The following is a 27,723-nucleotide window of genomic DNA, read 5'->3' on the forward strand; positions in this document are numbered from 1 at the left end:
TAGTCTTTATTCAAATTTAATGGAAACAGGGGCCACTATACTTTGCAAGACGGGGAAAAATAAAATTAAAAAAAATTCTTTTCTTTTCTTTTCAATATAAAACAATATAATCACAATACCAGAATATGGAACTCTACAGTTTATTTCCTATGGTTACTGCAGGTGTCAATTTTCCTCAACTGTGCTATTCACAACTTCGTTAAGTCCAAAAGTATGAAACCAAAGTGGTAGGAAACTGAAGACTTAGCACTTTCACTAATGGCATACATCACAGGGCGTCAATCCAAGGGCAAAATGGTTGAACTCACCATACCTACCTATGCCATTGCCAGACCAGCCTGAAAGCCACCCAGGTTCCAAGCGCCCGGAGGCCAGTCCAGGCTTGGGAGCCAAGGCATTCTGGATACTCTACTGTGGGCCATGAGTAAAGGGGGTTGTTCATAGATTTTTTTCAGTCAAGCAGGAAGGCCTGGTGCCAGGAGGCTTTACTGAGAGGAAGCACTTAGATTTAACAATTATAGACACACCATTGGGGGGGGTTAAAAATGTACAGCAGTGACGTTGGTTCTACTTCAATCACCTGTGCTACAGCTACCAAACATGTACAAAAGACTCCTCGGGTAGTTCCAGCTGGTTGTAGCCAGTTAGGATCTCGAGTGGGACCTAGACCTAGACCTGGATGCTGATCTCGAAGCAGACCTGGATTGGGACTTGGATCGAGACCGGGTTTTTGATGCTGACTTTGATCTGGAGCGCGATTCTGACGGGAGGTTTGGTTTTGATTTGGAATTAGACCTTGACCGGGACCGGGCCTCAGGCTTAGGCCCAGCATTCTCACTCTCCCCACGGCCTTCCCTCTGACCAGATTCGGACTTGCTGTGTTCTCGCTCTTTAGACACAGAGCGGGAAGGCGACCTGGACTGTGAGCGGTCAGTGTCTTCCTTCTTCTTCTTCTTGCTGCTGCTCCCTTTGCTGTCTCGCTTGCTGCTGCGCTTCCTGCTCCGCTCACTCTTGCTGCGGGAGCGGGAGCGGCTGCGGCTCTCCTCCCGGCTCCTCTTCCTGCCCTTCCTCTTGTCCTTGCTCTTGCTGCGGGAGCGGCTGCGGCTGCCGCCTTTGCTCCGACTGCGGCTGCGGCTCTTGAGAAGGCTCTTTTCCTGACTGCGGCTTTTCTCCTTGCTTCCGCTCCTGCTCATATGCTTCCCTTCCTCTCCTCTCCTCTCCTGACTCCGGCTCCTGCTTTTACTCTTACTTTTGTGCCGGCTGGGACTGCGGCTCTTGGGTTTGCCAGTGCTGTCGTTGTTCTGGATCTTGTCTTCAGCGTGGTCTTTACTTTTGCTGCGCCTCTTGTTCACACTGCGGCTGCGGCTACGACTCTTGTCTTTGCTGACGCTCCTGCTTTTTTCCTTCTTGCGACTACGGCTCTGGCTGCGGCTGCGGCTCTTGCTCCGGGAGTGGGAGCCCGACCTGAGGAGACACGGGGTGGGGGTGGGGGGTGCTTTGTGAGTCACAGGGGTCTTGACTTCATGCTAATCAGAAGATAAAAGACTAGAGGGGGCTGGACACCAGTGGCTCATGCCTGTAATCCTAACTACTCATGATGCTGAGATCTGAGGATTGCAGTTCTAAGCCAGCCCAGCCAGGAAAGTCCTTGAGATTCTTATCTCTAATAAACTACTCAGAAAAAGCTGGAAGTGGCTCAAGTGCTAGCCTTGGGAAAAGAAGATTAGGAACAGATCCTCAGCCTAGAGTTTGAGCCCCAGGAAGGGGGTGGGGGTGGAGGAAGAAGATGGGAGTGGAAGTGTGAAGCTCGAAAGGCTGGGACTAAGAGGGTGGGGTCACTGGGCTAAAGTAGAAGAGAACTGAGGTACAAGTGCTCCTGGTGACCTCCTGTTGCAGGACAGACCCACCTGGATCGGGACCGGCTCTTAGAATGACTGCTTTTGCTGCTGCCACTTCGGCTTCTGCTCTTCCGGGAATGTCTACTTCGAGAGCGGGACCTGGTGGAGAAAAATATTTTACTTAAATAATATTTTTGTGTGTGTGGGTCCTAGGCAGTGTTCTACTAGCTACAGCTGCACTTCTGGGTTTTTGATGGTTAACTAGAGGTAGGAGTCTCACGGACTTTCCTGCCTAAACTGCAAACCTTAGATCTGACTCCTGACTAGCTGGAAAAACAGGTGTGAACCACGGGTACCAGGTGAGGGGCTAGCTGACGAGAGCCAACCATTCCTCCAATCAAAACTAGGCCCACTGCGGGGTCCAGGCCCCCAGAAGGTCTTCTACACACATAGATGGCTCCCCAGAAACTTTTCAACTCAAATCCCAAGCTCTGACTTGCCCCCTAGACTGGACACCTTTTTTCACTGGGTTCCTAATTGTCATCTACCTATGCCACTGTGATTTACTCAGTTTCTCATACAAGAAACCACAGCTGCCCTGCACTCCATCCCTCTATACATTGGTGGTCCTGCCTCTGTTTTCTAGTCTACCCACTTCCCTTTCCTGGCACCTTAAGAGAGCCTTCCAATTCACTTTCTGCAAACACTCCTGCCCTTTACCTCTCCTTTCCTCTCTTAAAGTTTTCCCTCCCTCCCTCTGGTACTGGGGCTTCATGCTCTCGCGCTTGGCATTTTCGCTCAAGGCTGGCACTCTTCCACTTGAGTCACATCTCTAGTTTTCCTTCTTATTGGGTTAAAAAGCCAGATTCTCCAACCTTTCAAAAACCCTCGACAAGCTAAAACTACAGACTGTTTTGGCCACTTCCTACTCAGGAATGACTTATTTCAAGTGGAGAGTAGGAAGTATACATAATGGGTGAATAAGATTTCACTGTGAAGAGATGGAAATGCTCACAGCTTCTTGGCGCTGTTACCTATGAAGGACTCTTTACAGAAAGTCTAATTTGAATCTTAACCAGAGCTAAGTTCCAGCTTACAGAAAGTTAAGGGAGTAAGATCTCACACTTCAGCAATACCAAGAAGAAACAAACAAAAAGAATCAATCCAGAATGTGGGGAAGTATTAAAAAAGCTAAGAAAATAAATGCCATGGGGAAGAAAGGTGGTGGGACTGCTCCAGATTAAAGAGACTTTGTAAATATGACCAGATTACACAGAGTCAATCAAATCAGGGAAATATTAGTTCAGCTGGAACAGTAGGTGATTGATAGGATCTTGTTCTCAGGTGAGAACTTATCATTCTTTTTAAAAATTTGTACCACTATTAGGATTTGAACTTAGGGCCTCACACTCGGTTTTCTTGCTCTACCACTTGAGCCATACCTCCAGTCCAGCATTTTGCTGTTTAACTGGAGAGTGTTGAGGATTTTTCTACCTGTGCTGGCTTCTAACTATGACCCTCAGATCTCAGCCTCCTGAGCAGTTAGGATCAAGGACATGGGCCACCAGCATACAGCCTTATCATTCTTGGACACACATGCTCAAGTGGTTCAAGAGGAGAGCATATAGAGCTCAAGCCAGTAGTCCTAGCTACTCAGGAGGCTGAGATCTGAGAATCACAGTTCAAAGCCAGCCTGGGCAAGAAAGTCTGAGACACTCATTTCCAGTTAACTATAAAAAAGCCAGAAGTGGTACTGTGGCTCAAGTGACACCAGCTTTGAGGGGAGAGAGGGAGGAGAGGGAGAAAGGGAGAGAGAGCAAGAGAAGTAAGGAAGAGGAGAGAGTGAGGAGAGAGGAGAAGTGAGGCGAGGGAGACAGAAGAGGAAGAGGGAAAGGAGAGGGAGAGAGGAAGAAAGAGGGAGGGATAGACAGAGTGAGAGCGAGAGAATGAATAACTCAGGGCCCAAGCACTGTTCCTGGCTTCTTTTTGCTCAAGGCTATCTAGCACTCTGCCACTTCAGCCACAGCGCCACTTCTGGCTGTTTTCTGTATATGTGGTGATGGGGCGTTGAACCCAGGGCTTCATGTATATGAGGCAAGCACTCTTGCCACTAGGCCATATTCCCAGCCCCCAAACATTGTAATTTATAACTCTCTTTCAAATAGCAGACAGACACAGAGAAAAGAAAGGAAAAGTACTATTAAAGCCTGAAGGTGGGGCATACAGGTATTCATGAACTGGTATTTCAACTTCTATGTTTCAAAGTGACCACAAGAACAAGTATGGGGAAGTAGTAAAGTACAGTCTCACACACACACACCAAACCCAAATACAGACAAGACTGAAGACAGGAGCCGATTTGAAGGGCTTCCAAAGACCCCAGTCAACACCGTCCAAGCACTGACAGAATATATATACTAGGCAGGGTGCCTGTGGCTCATGCCTACAATACAAACTATTTAGGAGGACCCTGAGAGACTTGAACCAGTAAAATGCTGGCTGAAGGCATGACTTCAGTGGTTCATTGATAGATCAAAGGAGTCTGAGTTCAAGTTCCATGGCAAAAGAAGAAAAAGTTACAATTAATATGCATGCATATATCACCTAGTTATGAAAACAGGAGCATGTGTTACGTACTATCAATGAAGCAGCCTTTCTAAAGTATGCCCCTTTTCTAATGTCTTCAGAACATATGGGGGATAGGATAAAAGAACGAGTTAAATGTTAGGATAATGATGCGGTCAGCAGAATCTAAAATGGAAAGTCTTTACAATCAATGACCTTGCTTCTTCAACATTAATCCATAAGAGCCTCCTACTCATTCCTATCTCCAGCCTTCAGTCTCTGTTAGAAAGGCACCTACTTTCTTTAATCACAGTCTCCAGCTTAGCTTTCTGGGATCAGTGTCTATGACATGTCATTGTCTTCAGTTTAGGTGCGTGGAGTGTATTTCCTTCAAGGAACTTGTGATAGTGGAAAGCATTTGCTTATGGCCTGCCTTTCTCCAGTGAAGGAGGGGTCAGATCTGTCTTCCCTGGTGCTTTCTTTGGGTGTACTGGCAGAGCAGCTACCAAATATCTGGTAGCATCACCAATACTCTCCATGGGTCCTCACCACCTGTCAGTGGCCATGTGTGCTCATGCCAGCTTATGATCAGAGTCCCTAGAAAACGTGAAAGGTCACTGATTTGTCTCAGAGAAAGAAAGGACTTTACTTCTATCGATATTTGTGACATAGAGACCAGGAGTTTTACAAACAAAGGTTTAGTCCAAAGTTCTGAGTTATTGAACCAGATGGAATTGTCCTATTGAGAACCTGATAGGGGAACATGAGTGAGGATCTGTGCTCAGTAACAAGCAGATAGCAACAACACACAGACACCCACAGTACCTTGAATGACTCCGACTCCTGGAGTAAGACCGGCGCCGTCTAGAGCCTGGCTTGTCTTCAACTAATCTGATTTTTCTGCCATTAACTTCAGTTCCATCCAACTTTTCCAAAGCTCTTTTCATATCAGAGTAAGATACAAACTCAATCACCCCTTCATTTTTGCGTTCCTTGTGAGCATCTGCATATGTTACTTCTCCTGCCTGACGCATATAATCCTAAGGGAGAAAAAAAATCCTTAAATATATTAGGATACATTTTGTTAAAATATCTAAGGCAATTATGGGGGTGAAATTTTCTTTTCCTTTAAGAGATGTCCGTTTTCCTCCCACCAACCACCTATTCAGGTTCTTTATAGCACTGGGCATAAGGTAAGTGGCAAAGACTATAAACAAATCGATAAATATTAGACTGAGGCCAGTCCTGACCTCAAGATCTTCCTCATGGCAGGGACTGCAGATGTGCACCATCATTCTAGCAAGGTGAGTCTTTTTACATGTCACACTCTATGCCCATATTAGAAGACATGTAGATATTGACAAAATGTAAGCAAATTCATAAAGAGATTATGAAATTAGCCTCCAAATTGTCTTTAGAACGGTTATCTTTTTTTTTTTTCTTTTGTGCTGGTCCCGAGCCTAAAATCAGGGCCCGGGCTATCTTTTACTCGAGGTTAGTGCTCTAACACTTGTGCTACAGCTCCACTTCTGGCTTTTTCTGAGTAGTTTATTGGGGATAAAAGTCTCACAGACTTTCCTGCTGGGGCTGAATCTGTTTCCTGAGTAAGATTATAGTGTGAGGCACCAACACCCGGCTATATTTTATAGTCTCATCAGCAGACAATCTATAAAGGGCTGCTAGAATGTTGGCGGCTGACACAAGACTAGAAAAACTCCACAGTGGGTGTCAGAAGCCCAGTCCTTTTGCCAAGACAAGCTGCATAATTTAACCTTTTCTGGAACTTATCTTTTTACCTGCAAGTTATTGGGAACAAATTTTTAAAAAACTGTTTTTACGATGACACGAATATGAAGGATCTCTACTCTTTCCTGAATTGACTAAGGACAACTTATTTATTGGTGGACAAGGTGAGATGTGAGACAGGTTTGCCTAAGCTATCCAGTTTAGGATACTAGTCAGTAAGTATTCCTCTTCATCATGGTTAACCAACACTGTACTCAGAAAATGAGCTGCAGGGTACCAGATGGTCAAAGTAAACGCCACATCCATCAATCCACCCACCCACCCATCTACACACCCACGGGACTGAAACTAGACCCTCACGAATGCTAGGCTCTAACAATGAACTACAACCCCAACTGTGGACGTTAACTTTAACACTAAAATTCTTTCAGGATAAATATTTCCTGAATAACAAATCCTACAAAAGAATATGGGCTAGACAATCAATATTATCTATGAGGGCCTACTCTAGAAGCTGTAACATAGTGGTACCCCTACCTTTCTTGACTGGTGAAAAAACCACCCCAGCATCTTTTTATAACACTGTCTACAGAGGAAAGCTTCATGTAATGAAACTTCAAGATGGGCAGTCCTGCCAGGGTAGAGGCTGATGTCTCTGTACCAGCTGTCTTTCCCTGGACGATTTCTCCGCTGCTCTAGTGAGGCTTTCAACATACAGTACCATTACATTCTGCCAATTCCTGAGCCTGCGTGAATTTACCTGTTTCCCAATCTTACTCCTGCCCAACCTTACCCCAGAAAGTTAATGAGGCTCAAACCTTTAGGTCTTGCCAGCTGCACCGACTTGACAAATTCTCCACAATAAGTCTATACTCTGTGCGGGTAGGAGGGCCATATTTATCTCGGCCACTTCTTCTATAACCATATCCACCTTTAGAAGGTTCAAATACATACAATTACTTTAGTGGAGGCAAAGGAAAAGAGGACACAGCACATATTCCCCTTAATATATATTACTTACTCCCCCCACCCCAAATTTATTTTTAACTCTAGTCCCACCCTTGATTCTAAACTAGATTTAAAAAAATCTATGAGTTAAACATGAAAATTTAATTTACAAACATGAATTTAATTTATAAAGTTGTAATTATATATATGTACTCATTAATAGTTACATTTAAAGTTAACATGCATAAAAGTATCAGTAATTTAACAATTTAGAAGTAAACAAATTACTGAGTTACTGTTGTTACGTTACTCACAGTGATTAAAGTTTTTGTCAATATTTTAAATGAAAAAAGAGTGTCAGGCACCTATTTCAGTTTAATCTCATCTGTGTCTAACCCCTGGGATCCTCACCACCCAGGTCTAATGGGAAAAGGTTGCGGTCGTCACATGGCTTCCTGTTTTTGGTCAGCCAAGGGCCACAAAGGTTCAAAGAGCCACGCATGGAAAGGTAACCCAAGGTCAGCAAATGGAACAGGCAGTCATCTTAGCCTCAAAGGATTCTTTTAATTAAAACATTGAGGTCTTTGTTAAATCTATGTTAAACAATTGCATTACAGAGAAAAAAAACAACACAAACACATCATTAAACATATTTATAAAGTATTAAAACAAGTAATTTGTCATTTAGTAAAAATTAAACATTATCAAAGACGTTTATTTGCAATTCTACATTTAAAAGATACAAAATTTATCAAAGCAATGGTTTATAAACATTAGCATATTTAAATATAACATTAATTACTTTGAAAATTAGCATGTAATAACAAAGGCACATCATTGACACAAATATTGCCCTTTAAATGCTTACTGCGTCCAGAACCGTAACTGCCATCTCGCCTTGGGCCACGGGCATGCTCAACAATTACTCTTTCACCACAAAGGTCTTTGCCATTGAGTTCATAAACAGCATCATCTGCATCACGCAGATCATCAAACTCCACAAAACCATACCTATAAGAGAGCAAACAAAATCCCAATTGGCACCCTTTCGAGATTTAGGTTCTCTAACATTTAAGAGAAATCAATGAGGTTCATGCTTAGCACAGATTAGCTAGGGTATGCAAACTAAGGGCCAGCTTTCTGGAACTGCTTTACTTCATGCCAAGAGGCGTTATAAGACTTCTGTGAGAAGACCCTTGCTTTCTAGCAGGGTGCAGGCTATCTAAATTTTGATCCCTAAGTGGTTGGAAGCATCTGAAACCACTTCTGCAGATGCGTGGTTTAAGATACACTATTAGAAAGCCCCACAAGACCAAGTATTTGCAGTTGCTCTTTCAACATATTATATAAAAGCTATTTTTTAGCTCTGAAAGTGGTTATCTTAAGACAATAATCAGTCCTACATTCAGTCACGATTGTACTACTAAAATCATACTTGGAGTAACACCAAAGGTAAAAATCAGTCTGTTAAAGCTCTTCTGTAAGAGAAAAAAAGCTCCTGTTTTTCTACTCAAATTACTCTCTGGTGGCTCACGTCTATAATCCTAGATACTCAGGAGGCTGAGATCTGAGCATTGTGGTTTGAAGCCAGCCTGGGCAGGAAAGACTGTGAGACTCATCTCCCAACTAGTGACCAGAAAACCAGAAGTGGAGCTGTGGCTCAAAGTGGCAAGCCTTGAGCAAAAAGAGCTGAGACAGCACCCAGGCTCTGAGTTCAAGCCCCATGACAGACAAAAACCAAAAACCAAAACTAAATCTGGAGCTATGGAATTTCAAACTCAATTCCTTGAAGTTTTGAATAGGCTGAACCTACATACAACTATACAAACTTCTTTACAAAGCATTGCCAGGAATTTTCTAGCAGAGGTGATGGTTTACCACATATGGGGAAAACCCCCTCAAATCCTACTAACTCCTACTAAAGAGAGTATAAGCAAAGCACAAAGTTTACAAGATACTGGAGTCTCTTAACTCCCATTCCCTGCATGAGAAATATTTTTTTTTTTTTTTCCTGACTTCAACCCTGTTATATACCCTGGCGGGGGTGGGAGAGTTACAGGTTAAATAATCACCTTGTAAATTATGTTACCAACAAATACTTGGTTTGGTCTAACAGCTATTTTAAAAAGCCTATCATTGTGATTATATATGATTATTACTTCTGGTAGTACTGGGGTTTTAAACTCAGGTCTCCAGCTTGATTGGCTTTCTTGCTCAGGTCAGCTCTATGCCACTTGAGCCATACCTTCAGCCTAGCTTTTTGCTGGTCATTTTAGAAATGGAGTGTCACACTTTTTTTGGCCTGGGCTGACTTTGGATCACAGTCCTCTAGATCTTAGCCTCCTGAGTAAGAAGGATTACAGTTGACCAACTAGTGTCTGTAATCAAAATCATTTACTGATCCTACCTAATCGTAAAAGGAAGGTACAAGCAATTTCTTTACTCTGACAAGTGTGCAGAGGTAAGAAGTGTTCCTCTTCATGTAAACATATTGACACTAGATACAGTACTTGCCAGTGGTTCATTCTGCCTGCTACTGACAACATGACTTTAGTCTTTTTTTTCCCTTTTGAAACAAGGATTAACTGCAGACTGCAATCTCATGTCAGTAAGCTACCTGAGTGCTCAGATTACAGATGTGCACCACCATGCTTGACTAGTGAAGTTTCTTGAGCATGCAATATTTATACTCAGTACATGTTGACAGAACTCAGATCACTGTCTCCTTTACTAGAGTTCTTTTCCTATAAGAGTCTCTCAAGGTGACAAGGTTATAGTCCTAGAGGGTTCTTTGTGCTAAAATGACTGAGTGGCCTGTAGACTTTTTAGTCACTGAATCTCAAACTCTACACACACTTGATTATCTAATAGAAGTCCTTTGCAGAAACAGTTCAGAAGTCCCTTGGCCCAATTTATGAGCTGTGAAGTATCTTTAAAACAGTTTCATGATTCCATAGGCCAGAACTGTGGAAAACTTTGAGAATGATTTTGAACATGGACAAGGTATCTGGAAAAGGTAAGTAAAATGTCTCCAAACCACTCTTGCTCTGTTATTTCCAGAGATAAAAAAAAAAAAATTAAGGGGGAGGAATGTGGCTTAGTGGTAGAATGCTCGCCTAGCATGCATGAAGTCCCGGGTTCGATTCCTCAGCACCACATAAACAGAAAGAGCCAGAAGTGGCACTGTGGCTCATGTGCTTGCCTTGAGCAAAAAAGAAGCCAAGAACAGTGCTTAGGCCCTGAGTTCAAGCCCCAAGACTGGCAAAAAAAAAAAAAAAAAAATTAGCCAGGAGCTGGTGGCTCACGCCTGTAATCCTAGCTACTCAGGAGGCTGAGATCTGAGGATCACGGTTCACAGCGAGCCTACGCAGGAAAGTTCGTGAAAGTCTTATCTCCAATTAGCCATCAGAAAACTGGAAGTGGTGCTGTGGCTCAAGTAGGAGAGTGCTAGGCTTGACCTGAAGAGCTCAGGGACAGTGCTCAGGCCCAGAGTTCAAGCCCCATGACCGACAAAACAAACAAACAAAACAACCCCCCCAAACAAACAAAAAAAACCCTAAAATTTAAGAAGCAAAATCTAACTACTTTACTTTGGCTTATTTTTGGTCTGCTATGTGATCTATTTAGGTAGATCATAAATACCAAAAAGAAAAAGAAGAAAAAAATGTAAGTGGCAAGACTACAGTTGGGTAGTTCTGTCCATAGTATCACTGCGCTCAGCACCATGTGACACCAAGTTGAGTGAAACACTGAACATGGAATGGACACGATGAAATGGCCTTTCTCCCTAACGGAACCCAGAACTCATGTAGTATGGGGTCAGAACAGCACAGTTGAAGGTTGTAAGAAGCAGGGATGCCAGAATGCAAGACCACTAAGCTCTGAGGGGCAACTGCGGGGAAAGCTAGTTTTTGCAGATGCTTCTGCCAGACTCAGATCTTTCTGTTCCAGGCTGAAAGGCAGAATTCACCCTGATTTTCAGGAAAAGTACTAATACACAGACATATCAATCTCTATAAGCTGAGGCTAAAGTAGGGCATAACTTGTGGCTAACACTTTCCTGAATTGTAGGGACAAAGGTGATGCCAGAGGAAAATGGTCCCTACTACCTTTCTCTAATACTTGTTTCTGAGAAGTTCCAACAAATGGGACACAGTAGCTAAGGTAGGGATAATCCAAGTTGCTTTATTGAAATAGCTGACTTAAAGGCCAAACTTATTTCATAGAAAAAAATTTGGGTACTCCTCTGTGAAAAGCTGTAAAACCTACAGAATTTTAATGTCAAAGTCCAATTCAAGGATCAAATCAGGTATCTGATGATTATCACTTCTCTCTGTCACTGGCATGCCGAATAGGTATAGAGGAAGGAAATAGCAACTCTAGTACAAGAAACTATACCTGAGAAGAGACTCTTATTTTCAGAATAAAGCTAACAGCAGGTAAGTGTGTTGTTGCTTCTAACAAATTACTATTTACTTAGGTCTGCTTTCCTTGAATAATTCTAACGAACAGGTCATCCAAGTAAGGCAGGAAGACCAGATTGATAATAACAAATATCAGCTAGTATTACTAAGTAACTTCTTATTTCAGACAATGTTATTACCTTATTTAATATTTGTAGTACACAAGAGCCAGGAACTATTGTCCCCATCTCATAGATGAGAAACTGAGATATAAAGAACTTGCATAAGAAACCCAGCAGAGCTGGCATTCAAAGTCTGTCTGAAATCAGAATTCATAACCCTTAAGACAAGAGCCACAAGCACAGCCTGGGCTCTCATCCTGGTTCTGTGAGAAACTAATGTTAAGAACAGTGTATTTAATGTTAAGAATCATTTTACTTCTTTGGGTAGTTTACTTGCAAATGAAAGAGCTATAACACATATCTCAAAGGTTTCTTCTAACACCCAAAGCATGGCAGATAAACAATACAATTTATACTACTTTGGCTTAAGAAGAGATTTGTGTGGGGGTGGGGTGGGGTGGGTATTGGGCTTGAATTTAAGGCCTGGGTGCCGACCCTTAGTTTTTTCACTCAGGGCTGGCAGTCTGAGTGCAGTTTAGTATCTAGCATTTTGGTGGTTAGAGATCAGAGTCATATGGACTTTTCTGCCCTGGCTGGTTTCAAACTGTGATTCTTGGATCTCAGCCTTCTGACTGGGTGGCTAAGATTATAAGAATGAACCACTAGCACACATTAAGGATGGATAAACTCCAAAATTTGGCTGGCCGGGCAAAAAGGTACTGGGATGAACTTATTTTTATCATGTACTATGGCCTCAGTATTTGATTTAAGCATTTTAATAGTCCTCGAATTGAATTTTAGTTCCTTCAGGAATTAAAGCTCTTTCTGGTAACTAATACCAGAGTCCTGTAGAAAAATCAACTTAAACACCCCTTTAATGCTTTATAGCAAACTAAGATGCAACTAGCCTTTTTTCTCAAGAACTAGTCTCTTTTGAAACTTTTGTCAAAGCACGGGAGCAGTGGGACAAAATGCATACATGGATGTATATACATGATTAGATGCATGAATACAGATCTCTGGAGGGACCTGTGAGCTAGACTCCCAAAATACAACCCGAGAGCTAAACATCTCTAACGTTAAGACACCTTTCCTTTCTCTACTCTATTAAAAACAATGCCTTTTAAAAAAATAATACTAGTATTAGAAGAGAATGAAGGAATTAAAGAATGAATCTAAGAAAAATTTGTAAAGCCCCTATACAGTTGGATTGATCAAACCAAACCAAACCAAACTTCAAAACAAAAGCCCCCCAAGCATGCCTCAAGCTTATTCTCAGATGACAGTCTTCCCAGCTTTCTCCATATGACAGAAAGCAGGACACACTTTTGTTTCAACAGCAACAACAACCCCCCACCCGGTTATTGTTATTGCCTCTCCCCAAAGTGTTTTATCTGGTCCTGCTGTCCTGCTCTCAGGACAAATTTAAGAGAGAGGGGAAAAGTAAGTTGCTGCCACTTTCCTCATTAAAAAAAGAAAGAAAGCATCATGATTCTGACCAAGTCAAGACAGGTACCTGGACATTACAAAGTGAAAACCATGTTGAATTCTGTGGGTTATCCTTGCTCCTTCTTTTTTGGGGGTGTTACTGGGGTTTAACTCAGGGTGCCTTGTGTTTGCTAGATAGCTCTACTGCCGGGCCACCTCCAGCCCCCTTTTGAGCTGGTCTTTTGTGTATGCTGGTATTGGAACTTGAACTCAGGCTCTGTGCTTTTGCTTTACTTGAGCCACAACTACACTTCTGGCAAAATTTTTGCTGGTTAAGTAGAGATAAAAGAGTCTCACAATCTTTCTTGCTGAGGATGGCTTTGAACTGCAATTCTCAGATCTTAGCCTCCTGAAAGTTAGGATTATAGTTGTGAGGTACCAGTACCAGGCTTGAGCTGGTTATTTTTAAAATATGGTCCGTCTGCCCAGGGGCCTGTGCCATGATCCATCGATGTCAGGCTTCCTGTAATAGCTAGAATAACAGACACACGCTACCACGTCTAGCTTACTTGAGGATCTTTCTACTGATACCCTCCCAGTCTCAGCACTGAGAGTTTAGAGTTTATGGTACATGGCACCAGAGTTTAATTTTTTGAAACAGGGTCTCACAATATAGCCCAGGTTGGCCTCTAATTCTTGATTCTCCTGCCTCTGACTTTTGGGAACTAGGATTACAGATGTGTGCCACTAAGCCTGGCTTTAGTCAGCTCTTATACTCCATGCAATGCTCTATTTTAGTCTTCCTCATGATGCCGCACTTGATACACTGTTCAGGCTATCTTATCAGTCAGAACTCTGGCAAGGTACAAATGGAATGACATGTTTTCAAATCAAAGTACTCTAATACTTTAAGAAATGTTGTCACACTTCTTCATCCAAGAATTATCAGTCAAGCTCATATTGCTGCCAAACAGGTTCTCTGATACCCAACACAAATGGTCCCAACCACTAGGCCTGCACTCTCTTATGTTCTCCAGAAGAGGGTGCAGGGTTTACTCCACCCTCATCAGAATGGCTTTAAGGCACCAAAAGCCATTCTTTTAAACATCCTCACTGATCAAAGAAGAGGACAGGGCCACCTGAGCAGTGAGGGGAACGGCGTACTCTGGAAATGGGTTGATTGGTGGCTGACTGGGTATGGTGCGACTGAGGGGGTGTGTGTGTATAGGGAGTAGATATGAGGAGCAGGGAAAGCAAGCCTCCATGCGTGTGGCTGCGGTCACCCATCAACTGCTTACCGAGGGGCATGCCTTGGATGTTCTCTATAAGAAAAATGTGCCCCTTTCCACGGTGGATCTCTGCTCACCTTTGTCCTACAACTGTGCCACATGCTTTTCTTTGTATATGGACATGACAGTCCTCAGTCAACCATCAGCAGGATGTGAGTTTTGTTTTCCCAATGTGGTGAGCCATTCCCACATTCACTCATTTTTCTTGTAAGAACCGAACCTCTCCATGGCTGGTCAGGATTAGGGATGTTGCTGTAGCCAAGGAAAAATTTTCATCTGTTGAAGTTAACCCACGGGGTGGCTTGGACCCTCAATCTAGAGCCAGTAGCACTGTATTTTAAGGGCAGAGCCCTTAAATCTGCCCTGAAAGAAATGGCATTCAGTGAACAAGAATCAAAACAGCTTTCTTTCAAAGCACTCAAGTGTCAGTCCTATGTTTCAGCCAATTTGGTCATACAAGGTGAAAAAGGACACATTGGCAGGACAGTAATAAAAACAAACAGCAAGTGTTGCTGTATGCATAAAGTGCTCGGAAGCGTGCAGGACAAAGACAGTTCTGCATCTACTTTGCAGGTGAGGCCAACTCAGAGATATGCTTGTGAATGATAACAGCGTGTCTGCCCCAATTTCACAAGGCTATGACATCCAGGGCACTAGTGGTCAGGCCCTCACAGTAGTATTAACCAGTGTCACGTTGACTGCTTGGGTTCAGTGATCAAGGTTGCAATCTGACTTGCCCAGTAACGGAATGGTGCTTGCAACCATAGATGGAAGCTGCTAACACACGAGGAGGCTCCTGAGATCCTTTCCTATGCTGAGACAGGAAGGAGATTGCTCTGGGCTTTCTGCCCTCCCTCGCTGTAGTCTCAGAGGTGGGAGGGCCCTCAAGGCCACCCGGAGAAGGTGGATGACTTACCCGTGCTCACTGAGTGGCAGAGCTGGGGTGCGACTTCAGGGCTCACCATTACCCAGCCTGGGGCTCTTTCACGTCGGCAAACTGGCAGTTCCCGCACACCATGAGCTCTCTGATTAGAGCTAGTGTGGATTCCTGGTCTGCAAACGGTTGGCCACAGCTCAGTCTGCACTTGATCTTTCCCCACCTTCAAAGAAGAAAACCTACCTCATGATTTCTCTTTTAGATCCTCTGACGATCTAATTTACTCCCAATGATCTTGAAAACACATCTGATTACTCCTCACTAGTTACCCACTGGATCTATTGCCAAGTTCTAAACTGCTTTTTGCTGGGTCTATCTGTTTGACAATTTACATCATTCTAGACTAAAGCTATTTTTAGTCAACTGGTCTCTACACTGTGGCAGGGAAAGCCAGCTGCTAAATCATTCTTTTAAAACTTAAGGTCTATAATTCTTAAATTACTCTTCTCTATACAAGTTGAATCATTTCAATTTTTCTCCTTCCTTAGGCTTGAGAATTATCTGACAGGAAGCCTCAGAAACTTGGCCTAACTCTAATAATTTTTAGTCCATTTTGTTTTACATGGCAACAATTTTGTGGCCCTTCAAGCCTAGCTATCCCTCCCCCCGAAGTTGTGGGGCATGAACTCAGTGCCTGGGTGATGTCCCTGAGTTTTGCACTCAAGGCTAGTGCTCTACTACTTTGAGCCACAGCTCCATTTCTGTTTTTCTGGTAATTAATTAGTGGTAAGAGTCTTACTGACTTTCCTGCCTTTGCTGGCTTCAAACTGTGATCCTCAGATCTCAGCCTCCCAAGTAGCTAGGATTACAGGTGTGAGCCAGTAGTGCCTGGCTCATTTTTCTTCTATCTTCCCATTTAATTATGAGGTCTGCTGGGTATTTAAAAAGTGCCTGGCACATAGTAAATGATTTATCCAGAGTATTTCACTCACTTCTCATAACAAGTGTGATGTATTATTATTTCCACTCACAATGACTGAGGCTCTTAAAGGCTAAGCAATTTGTTCAGTCAAGAAGTTCACCAGTGGTGGAGCTGGATTTGATTCTAGCTCTAAACCGTAAGTCCCAATGCCATTTAAAGGTTCTCCTCATGCACAGTCCTGAATATATATTTTTTTCACTTAATAAACACTGCTGCTTGATTTAATGATAATCTAACCTCAGATAAGACAGGTTGTAGTACAGTTTTTGACACAGCAGGGTGAAGTCTCCAGAGAAAAAAGAAATTGATCTTGGGGCAGGTGAAGCACCTCTAAGCTGGGGGTATGTGACAACCAGGTTACTTTCACTCTTGTCTTTTGGTTCCCATTAGCCAGTGTCAGCCATCTGGTCCTTCCGAAAACATGTGTGGGTTCAGAACATAACAGACTAGAAGAATAGAGGAAAAATAAGATTATTCTATGCAATCCCCATTCTAGAGGTCCCACATAAACCCCTGAAGCCTGTCTGTGGTTCTAAGGATTGGCAAAAATCAGACCAGCACAAAATTAGATGGGCCTAGCTGACATGATGTTCATTCCTAGATATAAACGGACACTAACAATATAATGTATTGAAAGATAAATTTACTTCTGTAACTAATGGTGACTGGGACCAAAATGTAAACATGAATAGTGGGAGAAAAAAAATGTGCCAGAAGTATTGGAACATTTTACAGAATTTCAACTAGGTGATCATAGCAGCAATTGGATGATACACATCTAAGATCTCATTTAACTTTTTTTTTTTGGTGCCAGTACTGGGGCTTAAACTCAGGACCCTGTGCTCCTGCTTGGCTTTTTCACTCACAGCTGACACTCTTCTACTTGAGAAACATCTCCAATCTCATGGACTTTTCTGCCTTGGCTGGCTTTGAACCTCAGTGTTCAGATTTCAGCATTCTGAGTAGCTAGATTACAGGTGTGGGCCAATGGCACCTGGCCTAATTTAACTTTGAAAAATTCCAAACCATGAACATGATTACTCCATGCCACTTTCCTTCTTCAAGTTCCTTTGTAATAACTACCCCTATTTTTTAATGTCTTACTACATATCAAGCATTACGCTAAGAGACTTACATATTACATCATACAACTTTCACAACTCTGCGATTTCCTGATACCTCAATACATGAAGAACTAAGACTTGGAGCAGCTGGTTAACTTAGTAATACTAGGATTCTTCAAACTCACACACTAAGTCCTACACTCCATTGTCATGTTGCTATGTTCTATACACCAACTCGAAGTAGTCTGTAACACTAGTTTGAGAAACATGAACTCTAGGGGCACAGAAAATTAGTTTCATCAGGATGTTTACATTTATTCTCTACTAATCTACTAGTGGAACTAAACCTATAAATGAACTATCAAAATTTTAACAATAGTCCATGCAAAGGTAACACCATTAAGAAACTTGTATTCCAAGTGGACATAACTGCTGCAACATTCCACTTTATATGTAAAGAAATGTGGAACTGTGATTTTTAAAATGGTATAGCAAGTAGTTATTTTATTAGCATTTTCTTTGTTAAAAAGAGACCTAAGGGGCTGGGAATATGGCCTAGTGATAAGAGTGCTTGCCTCCTATACATGAAACCCTGGGTTTGATTCTTCAGCACCACATATACAGAAAAGGCCAGAAGTGGTGCTGTCGCTCAAGTTGAAGAGTGCTAGCCTTGAGCAAAAAGAAGCCAGGGACAGTGCTCAGGCCTCAGGCCCTGAGTTCAAGCACCAGGACTGGCCAAAAAAAAAAAAAAAAAAGCCTAAAATATACACTAGTTGGTGTATAATAAAGAGCAATGAAATTCTGGGGAAAAAACCATGTATCCTATATTAATAAGAACATAAACATACACAACATGTTGGCTGGAAAATTACACCCAAAACCCTTCTTTCTCAAACCAACTTATACTTTAGGCATGACGTGCCCTTCAAAGGCCATATGTTGAAGACTTGGTCCCCAGCTGGCAGGGGTCATTGAGATGTGATTGGTTCATGAGGGTCCTGATCCACTCCTGGATCCATTTACTGACAGAGCCATAATTTGACAGCATTATGTAGTAGTAGTGGAAACTTTCAGAGGTGTTGCTGAGTTGGAGGAAGTAGGTCCCTGGAGGCGTGGATCTTGTCCCTGGCCCCCTTTTCCTATCCATAGGTCCACAGCAATGGAGTAAGCAAGCCATGGACCGAAACCTTTATCTACTATGAGCCAGTATAAATCTTTTCTCCTCTTAACTGATCTGCTTAGGTCAATGAAAATCGACCAATACATGGAGTAAAACATTTGTTGAAAAAAAAATCCAAACGAGGAAGAAATAACCAAAATCAAGCCCATGGTATTGAGTCCACATTGTACTATATAGCTCATCTCGAAAGGAATATTCAAATACTGGTGGAAAAACCCCCCAGAAACAATTATCCTAAAAACTAAGTCCCCCCCCCAAAAAAAGGTAGGTAGAGGACAATCTATTATCAGATTTACACTTAGTACTACCCTGTAACTGCTCTAAAAGCCTTTGTACAACTTGCTTAAATCATCCAAAACATTTCAAAAATTAACTAAGAGGACTCTGAGTTTGGTCCCCAGATCTACTCCTCCAGGATCCCAAAAAGACTGTCTGCTAAACAATTTCACTTTTACTAGTTTGCCACCATATTTGTATCATATAAAATGGAATCACCTTGAAAGCAATATACTTGTAAATAGTTTGTGGATCCAAGAAGCATAATTGGAACTGCCATAACAAAATACAGTTACTATGTTTTAAACTCAACATGGCTACATTCTTTAAAGGGGAAAGGACACATAATCTCTCATGTACATTTCAATTTTCTGACTCTTACTAACACAAAGGGTAAGTGAAATGAAAAAGTCTCACCCTGAAAAGGAGTTAAAAGTGTACCACAGCTGATACCACACTAAATCTCATGAAGACTGAAGTACAAACCAAGAACAACCTTAAAGAACTTAAGATATGAAAGCCACACTGATTCAGAATACAATTTTGGGATAAAAAAGAACTATAGTTGCCAGGTGCCAGTGGCTCATGTATGCATGAGCCACTATAATCCTAGTGACCCAGGAGGCTGAGATCTGAGGAATGTGATTCAAATACAGCCTGGGCAGGAAAGTGTGTTAAGACTCTTATCTTCAGTTAACCACCAGAAAACTGGAAGTGGTACTGATACTCCTACTAACCGATATCAAGACTAATACTCAGCAAACAGCATAACCCAATTCCACACCAAAGCTACAAAGGCAGTTCACACTCACATCTAAAACAAGAGCAGGTTGCCAGGTGTTAAAGTCACATAAAGATTATGCCTCTGGGACCATCCTGGCTGTTCACACATCCTCTTAAACTGCTTCTGAGCAGCAGTGTTTTCTTCTTTAAGTTTGGCTAAAGACACCACTCCCCATGTTACTTATTGGCGATGAATTTTCCCTGAAATTGGCCAGTTCACCATTTTAATGACCTTTTCTAATCGCCATTTATTCCTGCAGGTTGATTTCGAAGCTCCAACCTTTGTTCTTCTTCCTTTCTAAGACTTGGAAGTCCTCTGATCATGAAGGTCCTATGTGGCATATAGACACCTAAAGACATGGTTGGGGACTGGAAGAATGATAGCAACCGTCTTAAGTGTTTCTTCAAATATCACCTGTAGTTCAGACCTCTAACATGGATGTCCTGCAGCGCCTTTCCTCAAAATATGGACATGCAAATTTGGAGCACAATCTGACCATGTACCTTAGGATGCTCTAGGACAAGAAACCCTAGGAATTCAGAGAATGTGTGCTGGGGCACATTCTAACCCCAGTTAACCCCAAGGCCACCACCACCTTACAAAGGTGGAAGAGAATCACTCCAGCAGTCACAATGCATTCCAAGGCCAACAATAAAGAAGGGACCATGTTGTGTCACTTCTAGCAGTAACTTGTCAGCTTGATGGAAGGAAGCCTTGGGAGGCACTATCTGCTGAACAGGCTAAGTGGCCCAAACTACTCTCTCACACAGGTGCTGAAAGGGTAGAACTCATCCATCTGGAAGGGATCAAAACCATCACAATCATAGCATAAGTGAAGTTCTGACTGCCAATGTCAATGCTATTGGTGGGATATGAATAAAAATATTCTACAGTTTCCATAGCTGTCAACAATGCATTTTGTAACCTTGAGCCCATTACTTAATCACTCAAGCCTGTTTCCCCATATGCACAAACTGGGGCCACTTGTCTGTAAAGTGATTTGATATAGCCAGTTGAAAAATGAAGTATACAAATGCATGTTATTAATATAGTTTCTGCATTTTAGGATTTCAGTGGTAGCTTACACTTTTTTTTTTTTTTGCCAGTCCTGGGGCTTGGACTCAGGACCTGAGTGCTGTCCCTGGCTTTTTTTTTTTCTTTGCTCAAGATTAGCATTCTGCCAGTTGAGCCACAGCACCACTTCTGGCCTTTTCTGTTTATGTGGTGCTGAGGAATTGAACCTAGGGCTTCCTGCATGCTAGGCAAGCACTCTGCCGCTAAGCCACACTCCCAGCCACACATTTATAATTACCAATGCCAATAGTATTCTCAGATGCATGCAGCACCTTTTTTCCGAGTAGCTCCAAGTACAATTTTTCTGTTCAGATTACCTAGATAAAGCCAAACCCTATCAACCAGTCTATATTTTGTTCTCTGTGTTTGTATTCTTTCCCTCTTCCACTTCTGTCTCCCTTCCTTTTTCTTTGTGCCTATACCAGGGCTTGAACTCAGGACTTTGTGCTTTTGCTTGTCTTCCTAACTCAAGGCTGATGCTGTACCACTTGAGCCATACCTCCACTACTGGCTTTTTGTTGGCTAACTGGAGATGAGAGTCTCACACACTTTCTTGCTGAACTGGTTTCAAATCTAGATTCTAAGATCTCAGCCTCCTGAGTAGTTAACACTACATGTGTGATCCATCAGTATTGGCTCACATATTCTTTTAAATAAACAAAACCAAACCAAAAATAATCTCAAAACTTATAATCCTAGTTGAAAATTCTGAAAAATAGAATTTCTAAATATGGCAAGTGAAAAAAAATTGCTAGGAAATAATGGAAACCAAGAGCTAGAAAAACACATTGAGAATGTATATAATGTGCTTCTATTCTGAAAGGCCACTTTCAGGAATCTGCCCAAAGGAAAAGTGCACAGAGTGCACAAAGATTTACATAAAAAATTCATCACTGTTCTATAGGCATAAGATAATGAAAACTCAAAAATAATCTAAATGTCTTTCAACAGGGTTTTAAAAATGTACCTTAAATAGCATTTATATGAGAACTCTTACATATCCATTAAAAAGCAGATTATAGATGCTGCAGATATAGGTCAATAGAGCACTTGCATGAGGCCTTGGGTTTGATCCTCAGCACCACAAGAAAAAAAAAAAAAGACAAAAGATAGAAATCTTGGGAGATGGAAGACATCTTTCTTTCTGCCAGTGCTGGGGCTTGGGACTCAGGCCTGAGCACTGTCCTTGGCTTCTTTTTGCTCAAGGCTAGCACTCTACCACTTGAGCCACAGTACCACTTCTGGCTTTTCCTATATACGTGGTGCTGAGGAATCGAACTCAGGGCAAGCATTCTACCACTAGGTCATATTCCCAGCCCTGGAAGATATCTTTCTGACAAATAAATAAATAAATAAATAAATAAATAAATAAATAAATAAAGCTTTAGGCAAATCAAGCAGGTTACCCCAAATCTGTTTAAAGAAAAAAAACGGGCAAGGGTTATGTACATGCCCAAGTTTATGTGTGAAGAAAAGTCAAACCAACTGATCAAAGTGGAGATAATGTCATCTTTGAAAGGCTTTTGTCCTCTATGTTAAAAAAGTTGTAATACAGTTATTCCAATTGTGAATATATGCTGTTTTGACATTAGAATAAAAATGAAGTGTTTTAAATCTTAACTATGTATAAACAGTTGTTCAAACTTGGTATAAAAAAAAGAAAACTGGTTTAATTTGCTTCTAGATAATCGTAAAATTATGCAAAGCCAAATACTTTATTCTTCTTAACATGGACTCCAGTGCTTGGTACATGCAGGTTTGAATGGGACATTATTTTTAAGGCTAGTAGAATGACATTTGAATATAAAGGTGGTTGACAGATTTTCTAATTGTAGTGTTTGCTTTTATAACATTGTCATAAAAATGATAAAACATTTATCTGCCATTTGATGGTGGCCCATAACCAGAAACCAACTAGATACCGTAACATGGGACATCAATTCAACTTCCTTTACAGGAAAAATAAAAAGAACAAGCTCTTGTTGGGCACCAGTGGTTCATGTCTGTAATCCTATGTACTCAGGAGGCTGAGATCTAAGGATTACAGTTTGAAGCCACGTCTGAGATTCATATCTCCAATCAATCACCAAAAAGCTGGAAAGTTGAGCTGTAGCTCAAGTGGTAGAGTGCTAGCCCTGAATAAAAAAAAGCTCAAGTATAATACCTAGGCCCTGAGTTCAAGCCCATGGACCGGCAGAAAAAAAAAAAAAAAAGAAAACAACAACTGTGAACAAGTGCCTATCAAATTCCCGTGTAAGTTATGGGATTGGTAGAGATTCTTCTCAGCATATAAGGGCCACCAATACCTGGCAACAATCAGGGACACACAAAACAATGACCTGATTCATTCAAACAATAAAATTATATATATATATGCCAAGGTGCATACCTTTTTTCTTTTTGAGGTCAGTACTGGAGCTTGCTCCTCAAGGTTAGTGTTCTACCACTTGAGTCACAACTCCACTTCTGGCATTTGAAGTTAGGTCTTGAGGACTTTCCTGCCCAGGCTGACGTCACACAGCAATCATCAGATCTCAGCCTCCTGAATAGCTAGGATTACTAGCTAGGCCTATGGAGCCATCAGTGTCTGGATCAAGGTATGTACTTTTTGAAAGAATTCTTCATAATACTTAGATTAAAAACCCAATTAAACCAGAGTGTCACTTGAGAATCTAGCTATCCACAATTTCACTGTAGTATGAAATTTAGGCTTTGAAATTTTACACCATTTCCCTTTAGTCTTAAAAATTTTTTTAAAAAAACTTTTTTGTTGGTCACAGAGCTTGAATTTGGGGCCTGGGCACTGTCCCTGAGTTCTTTTGCTGAAGGCTAGCACTCTACCACTTTGAGCCACAGCACTACATTTGGTTTTTTGGAGATGAGAGCCTCATGGACTTTACTACCAGGGTTTGGAACCATGATCCTCAGTTCTCAGCCTCCTCAGACATGAGTAGCAAGGATTACAGGTGTGAGCCACCAGTGCTTGGTTTTTCCCTTCAATCCATGGCATTAGCCCACTTAAAACATACCCCCTCCCCCCTTAACAATTTGGGGGTTTACTCCCTTTCTTAAGCAGGCAAAATGATCTTTGTATGCTATAAATTTTATTAATTGAAATGTGGGAAAATAAAGGTATAAAGATCTATGATTGAAACCATAAAGTATTGTAACAAAAGAGTACTCCAGTGGGGGAAAAAACTCACACAATTTAAGATGAAAATAATCTATTAATGAAAAAGAAATCCAAGTAATCAAAGCCAGTGAAAGCTACCACAAAGCTGAAAAGCTATAGAGATACAAATAGTGTTGCTTCCTTGACACACTTCTAGGATTCCCTTTGGTCTTTCCCTCTTCCCTCCATTGTGGCTTCTACTGTTGTATGTTTAAAAGAGGTAGGAATGCAGAAGACCCTAGTAGAGGACCTGAAGTGTCTATACAGCTCTGGAAGACCCATATGTTTGTGGTCCCCAAGAGAATCATCTATCTATATAGCACCTGTCTAGAAGTACTCTAAAACAAAGCAAGTAAGGTTAGTTGTCTGCTGAAAAAAATGTACCTCTTCTCCAAATCCCAAAAAAACTAGTCTATAGAATCTTTTCTGGAACACTAAATCTTCTTTGGAAAGTTTATCTACTTCTTCATGTTCGTTTTCTACACCTTTTCTAGTTAATTCTAAAATCTACCAACCATCAGTCCATCTAATATCAAACTCTTCAGCAATTCTTCAATTCATCTAGAATATGCTCTGAGTTTACTATAATCACAATCCAGGTATGTTCTAAGATGCTTCTCTGTAAGAAGATCCACTATTCTCAGATTTGGAACTATAAACTTAGGTACATAGCTGAATTGTGCCATCTTTTGCTTTTATTCTTATTTCTTCCTTTCTGACTTCCTTGCATCTAGTTCAGGCAATCTCCCCTTGAACTACATTTTTCTTTGCAATGTTCCCCGGTCACACTGTGTGCCATTTGGTGACTATAATATGTCTTGAATCTCTGAAATATTTCCCTCCCTCATTTTACCTTTTACTTACAATGATGGATTTCACACATCTCATGATTTTGCAGTGTAAATGTAAAAATGAAGAGTTTCTAAAAATGAGACTCAATATTTAGGGTTCTCACAGCTCACCATGTCCTGGGTAGCTCAGTCTTACCCTATAGAGACTCTTAATTCTTAATCATGATTTTGAATTTATAGTGTAAAGTCCTAGTTACTTCTGGTTTACTGTCAATTTTCTAGATCCTTCACAAGGCTCAATCCAAGCTAAATTATTTCTCCCAATTATCCCTTATTGGACCATGTTATCATTAATTAAAACATACAAGTATTTCCAGACACTTTACTCAAGAGCAGAACTGCTCTGCCTCCTTCAATGCATCATCTGGTTGATTAACCAGTTACCCACTGTTACACTAGTCCTTAGAAAACATCTCACCAAACCGACTTTGCCATCAAACACTAACAAGCTAAGATCCCTCCTTAATGATTACAACCAAATCTCCATCATACAAAGTTCTTTACATCTTCCTTTTTCATGTGAATGAGAAATTTGGGCTAGAGAAACTAAAAAAAAAGACACTTAAATACTGGAGCTGGGATCTGACTCGGGCCTACCTGATTTCAAAGCACATGCTTTTTCCGTGCAAGTAATTCTACCAACTTAGTTGGACTCTTGACAAAAAAAAAAAAAAAAAAAAAAAAAACAAGAACACAAAAAACCAACAAAAACCGAGGAAATATAAACTCTCAAATATATGCTATGCATCACAGTAACAAATTCCTTCACTTTCATATAGTCTTTAATAAGTGGAAATCCTATCGTAAAACACTGAGTGATTTTCTAGGCCTTTTATACGATATCAGTTTTCACAGTAAACATTTTCTTAAACTCACTTCAGTAAGGCAATTCTTCCTAATCATCCATTTCAAAAGTCTTTTAAAACAGAGCACAATTTGAGAATGTTAGCCACCAACTTTTCTCCGTTGTGCAACTTACACTAAGGTCTTTCTTCTCAAGTGACAGGTACTAATGGAGGAGTAAACTCTGGTCATATCAGACCTGTTGCAAAATATTCTCTCTACTTAGTAAACATTCCATTAACACACAAAGCTTAATATCCTGAATGTTCTTCCTAGGTTTCTAAGATTTTCTATCCATGCCTTCCAAGCCCTAACATTCCCCGATGAGTATTTTCTCCAGGCCCGAAACCAGTAGCCCCTGCTGGCCCTATTTTGCTGAGGCAGAAAATAATACTTGTTCTAGGGAGGCACAAAGTTTGCATTTCGAGATGTGATCCACCTTCACTAATGAACATATTAGCTAGGTGGCCACTATTCTCTAACAAAACTCTACAACAGCAAGTTGGAGAACAGAAATTGCAACATGGAAACTCAGCCTGGACACTACCACAATAACAAGCTAAGAGTTTAATTTACTCTAGCCCGGGGAACGGGTGACGGCTTTCAACACGGCAAGACGATACTTTGAAAACTCACTACTCTAGTCCAACAGCAATCTCCCGCCCAAAAAAGTGTGGCACATGGCAAGCCTAAAAAAGGGCCTTCCCCTTCCCTCAGAGATTCTGTACTCCGGGAAAGACTCGTGGAGACCGTCTGATCCGCCAGGCTGGGAAGAGGTGGAAGTAGCAGGAAATCCTGTCGGTTTATTTCCAGTAGCCTTCTGAGCGGGAAATGTCGGTCTCGAGCATGAGGCAAACCAGGTTTCAGCCCCAGGACCTAGGCCTTCCGGACGCCGGGAGCCCCAGTCCTAGCGGGACTTCCCAGTTCGGGTCCCATTCGGTCTCCGCCACCTTTCCTATTATTCCTCCACCCGCCCGCGCAGGCGCAGTGGGAGCGGGCCTACCCGCGCCCCAGAGGCGCGACCATGGCGGAGCTGAGCAGGCCCGCTGCGACTCCGCGTGGGGCGCCCTCTCCTCCCACGGTCTCCGTGGCCTCCCCGCCAAAGCCAAGGCTCCGTCCCCTCAGCCGGCCCCTCTCCCGCTCTCCTCACCCGTTCTTCAGATCCACCTCCAGGATCTTCCCGTAGCCCTTAAAGAAGCGCTCCACATCGCGCTCCCGGGCCTGGTAGCTCAGGCGGCCGATGTACACCCGCGGCATCCCGGCAAAGGCAGTGGTGACTGGCCCCGGCCCCGACCCCCCTTAGGTGGCGGCCGGAGAAGCGAGAACGCGGCGGCGGCGGCGGCGACGGCGGCAACGGGCGGGCGGCGGGACGGACGCAGCTGAACCCTGGCGACGTACGCGAGCACGCAGCTCGAGAGCGCGCGCCTCGGCTTTCCCCCGCCCTACCCGCAGGCGAGGGTAACGGGAGAAAGCGCGCGTTCGCTTCCCGCCCGGCCAGGTCTGGGGGCGGGCTCTTCCCGGGGGCGCGCCGGCGTGGGGCGGGGCCCAGGCAATCGACGGTGTCGCCCGCGCTCCTGCACGTCTTCTCGCGAGCTCTGGCGCCGGCAACGCCTTACGGCTTTGCCCTGCTCCCGGAAGTGTCTGCGCGCGCGCAGAGTGCGTTCCCGCTTCTGTCCTTTGAACCGGGAGTTGTTCCCGACCCGAAGCCGTGTGGGATTGAGCCTGCTTTCCAGGCGTGTGTGCAGTGCAGCCATGACCCTGAGCTGGACTCGCACGATCTCTCCAAGCTTCTTTATCTTGTCTGCCAAAGTACTTCTTACCTTTCAGTTGTCTCTGAGAATTATATGAGAATAGGTACGTAAAGCACTTCGTACTATCTGGCACACCCTAAGTGCTCATTTGTGGTCCTGGGCTTCGAGTCCAGGGACTCTCGCGTGAAGAGCTAGCGTTCTGCCACTGTGCTACACACACAGCCCCAATATTTATTTATTTGCCATTCCTGGGGCTTGAACCCCGGTCCGGGCACCGTTCCTGAGCTGCTTTTGCTCCCGGCTAGCACTCTACCCCCTGAGCCACAGGGCCATTTCCGGCTCTTTGTGTGTTTGTGGTGCTGAGGAACCGAGCCCAGGGCTTCGTGCATGCAAGGCAAGCACTCAACCGCTTAGCCACATTCCCAGCCCCAATATTTATTAAACAAACAAACAAATAAATAGGACACTGCTTAGATAAAAGCAGAGTTTGCAGTGAAGAATTCTACAATTTCGGAGCCAGAGAAGGCGTG

The 27,723-nt window shown here is 42.5% G+C and overlaps 1 protein-coding gene across 1 annotated transcript; it reads right to left on the reverse strand.

Moving 5' to 3' along the window:
* Positions 1-26,930, reverse strand: Srsf4 (serine and arginine rich splicing factor 4). The gene is made up of 6 exons (XM_048350694.1): positions 26,593-26,930; positions 7,966-8,108; positions 6,968-7,080; positions 5,229-5,443; positions 1,908-1,997; positions 1-1,464 (listed from the first exon to the last, which is right to left on the reverse strand). Exons 1-6 carry the CDS (start codon positions 26,697-26,699, stop codon positions 645-647), a joined length of 1,488 nt encoding a protein of 495 aa, XP_048206651.1. The 5' UTR covers positions 26,700-26,930; the 3' UTR covers positions 1-644.
* Between the last annotated feature and the right edge of the window lie 793 nt (positions 26,931-27,723).

This window comes from Perognathus longimembris, chromosome 7 (genome assembly GCF_023159225.1).
Source record: "Perognathus longimembris pacificus isolate PPM17 chromosome 7, ASM2315922v1, whole genome shotgun sequence".
Lineage (NCBI taxonomy): Eukaryota > Metazoa > Chordata > Mammalia > Rodentia > Heteromyidae > Perognathus > Perognathus longimembris.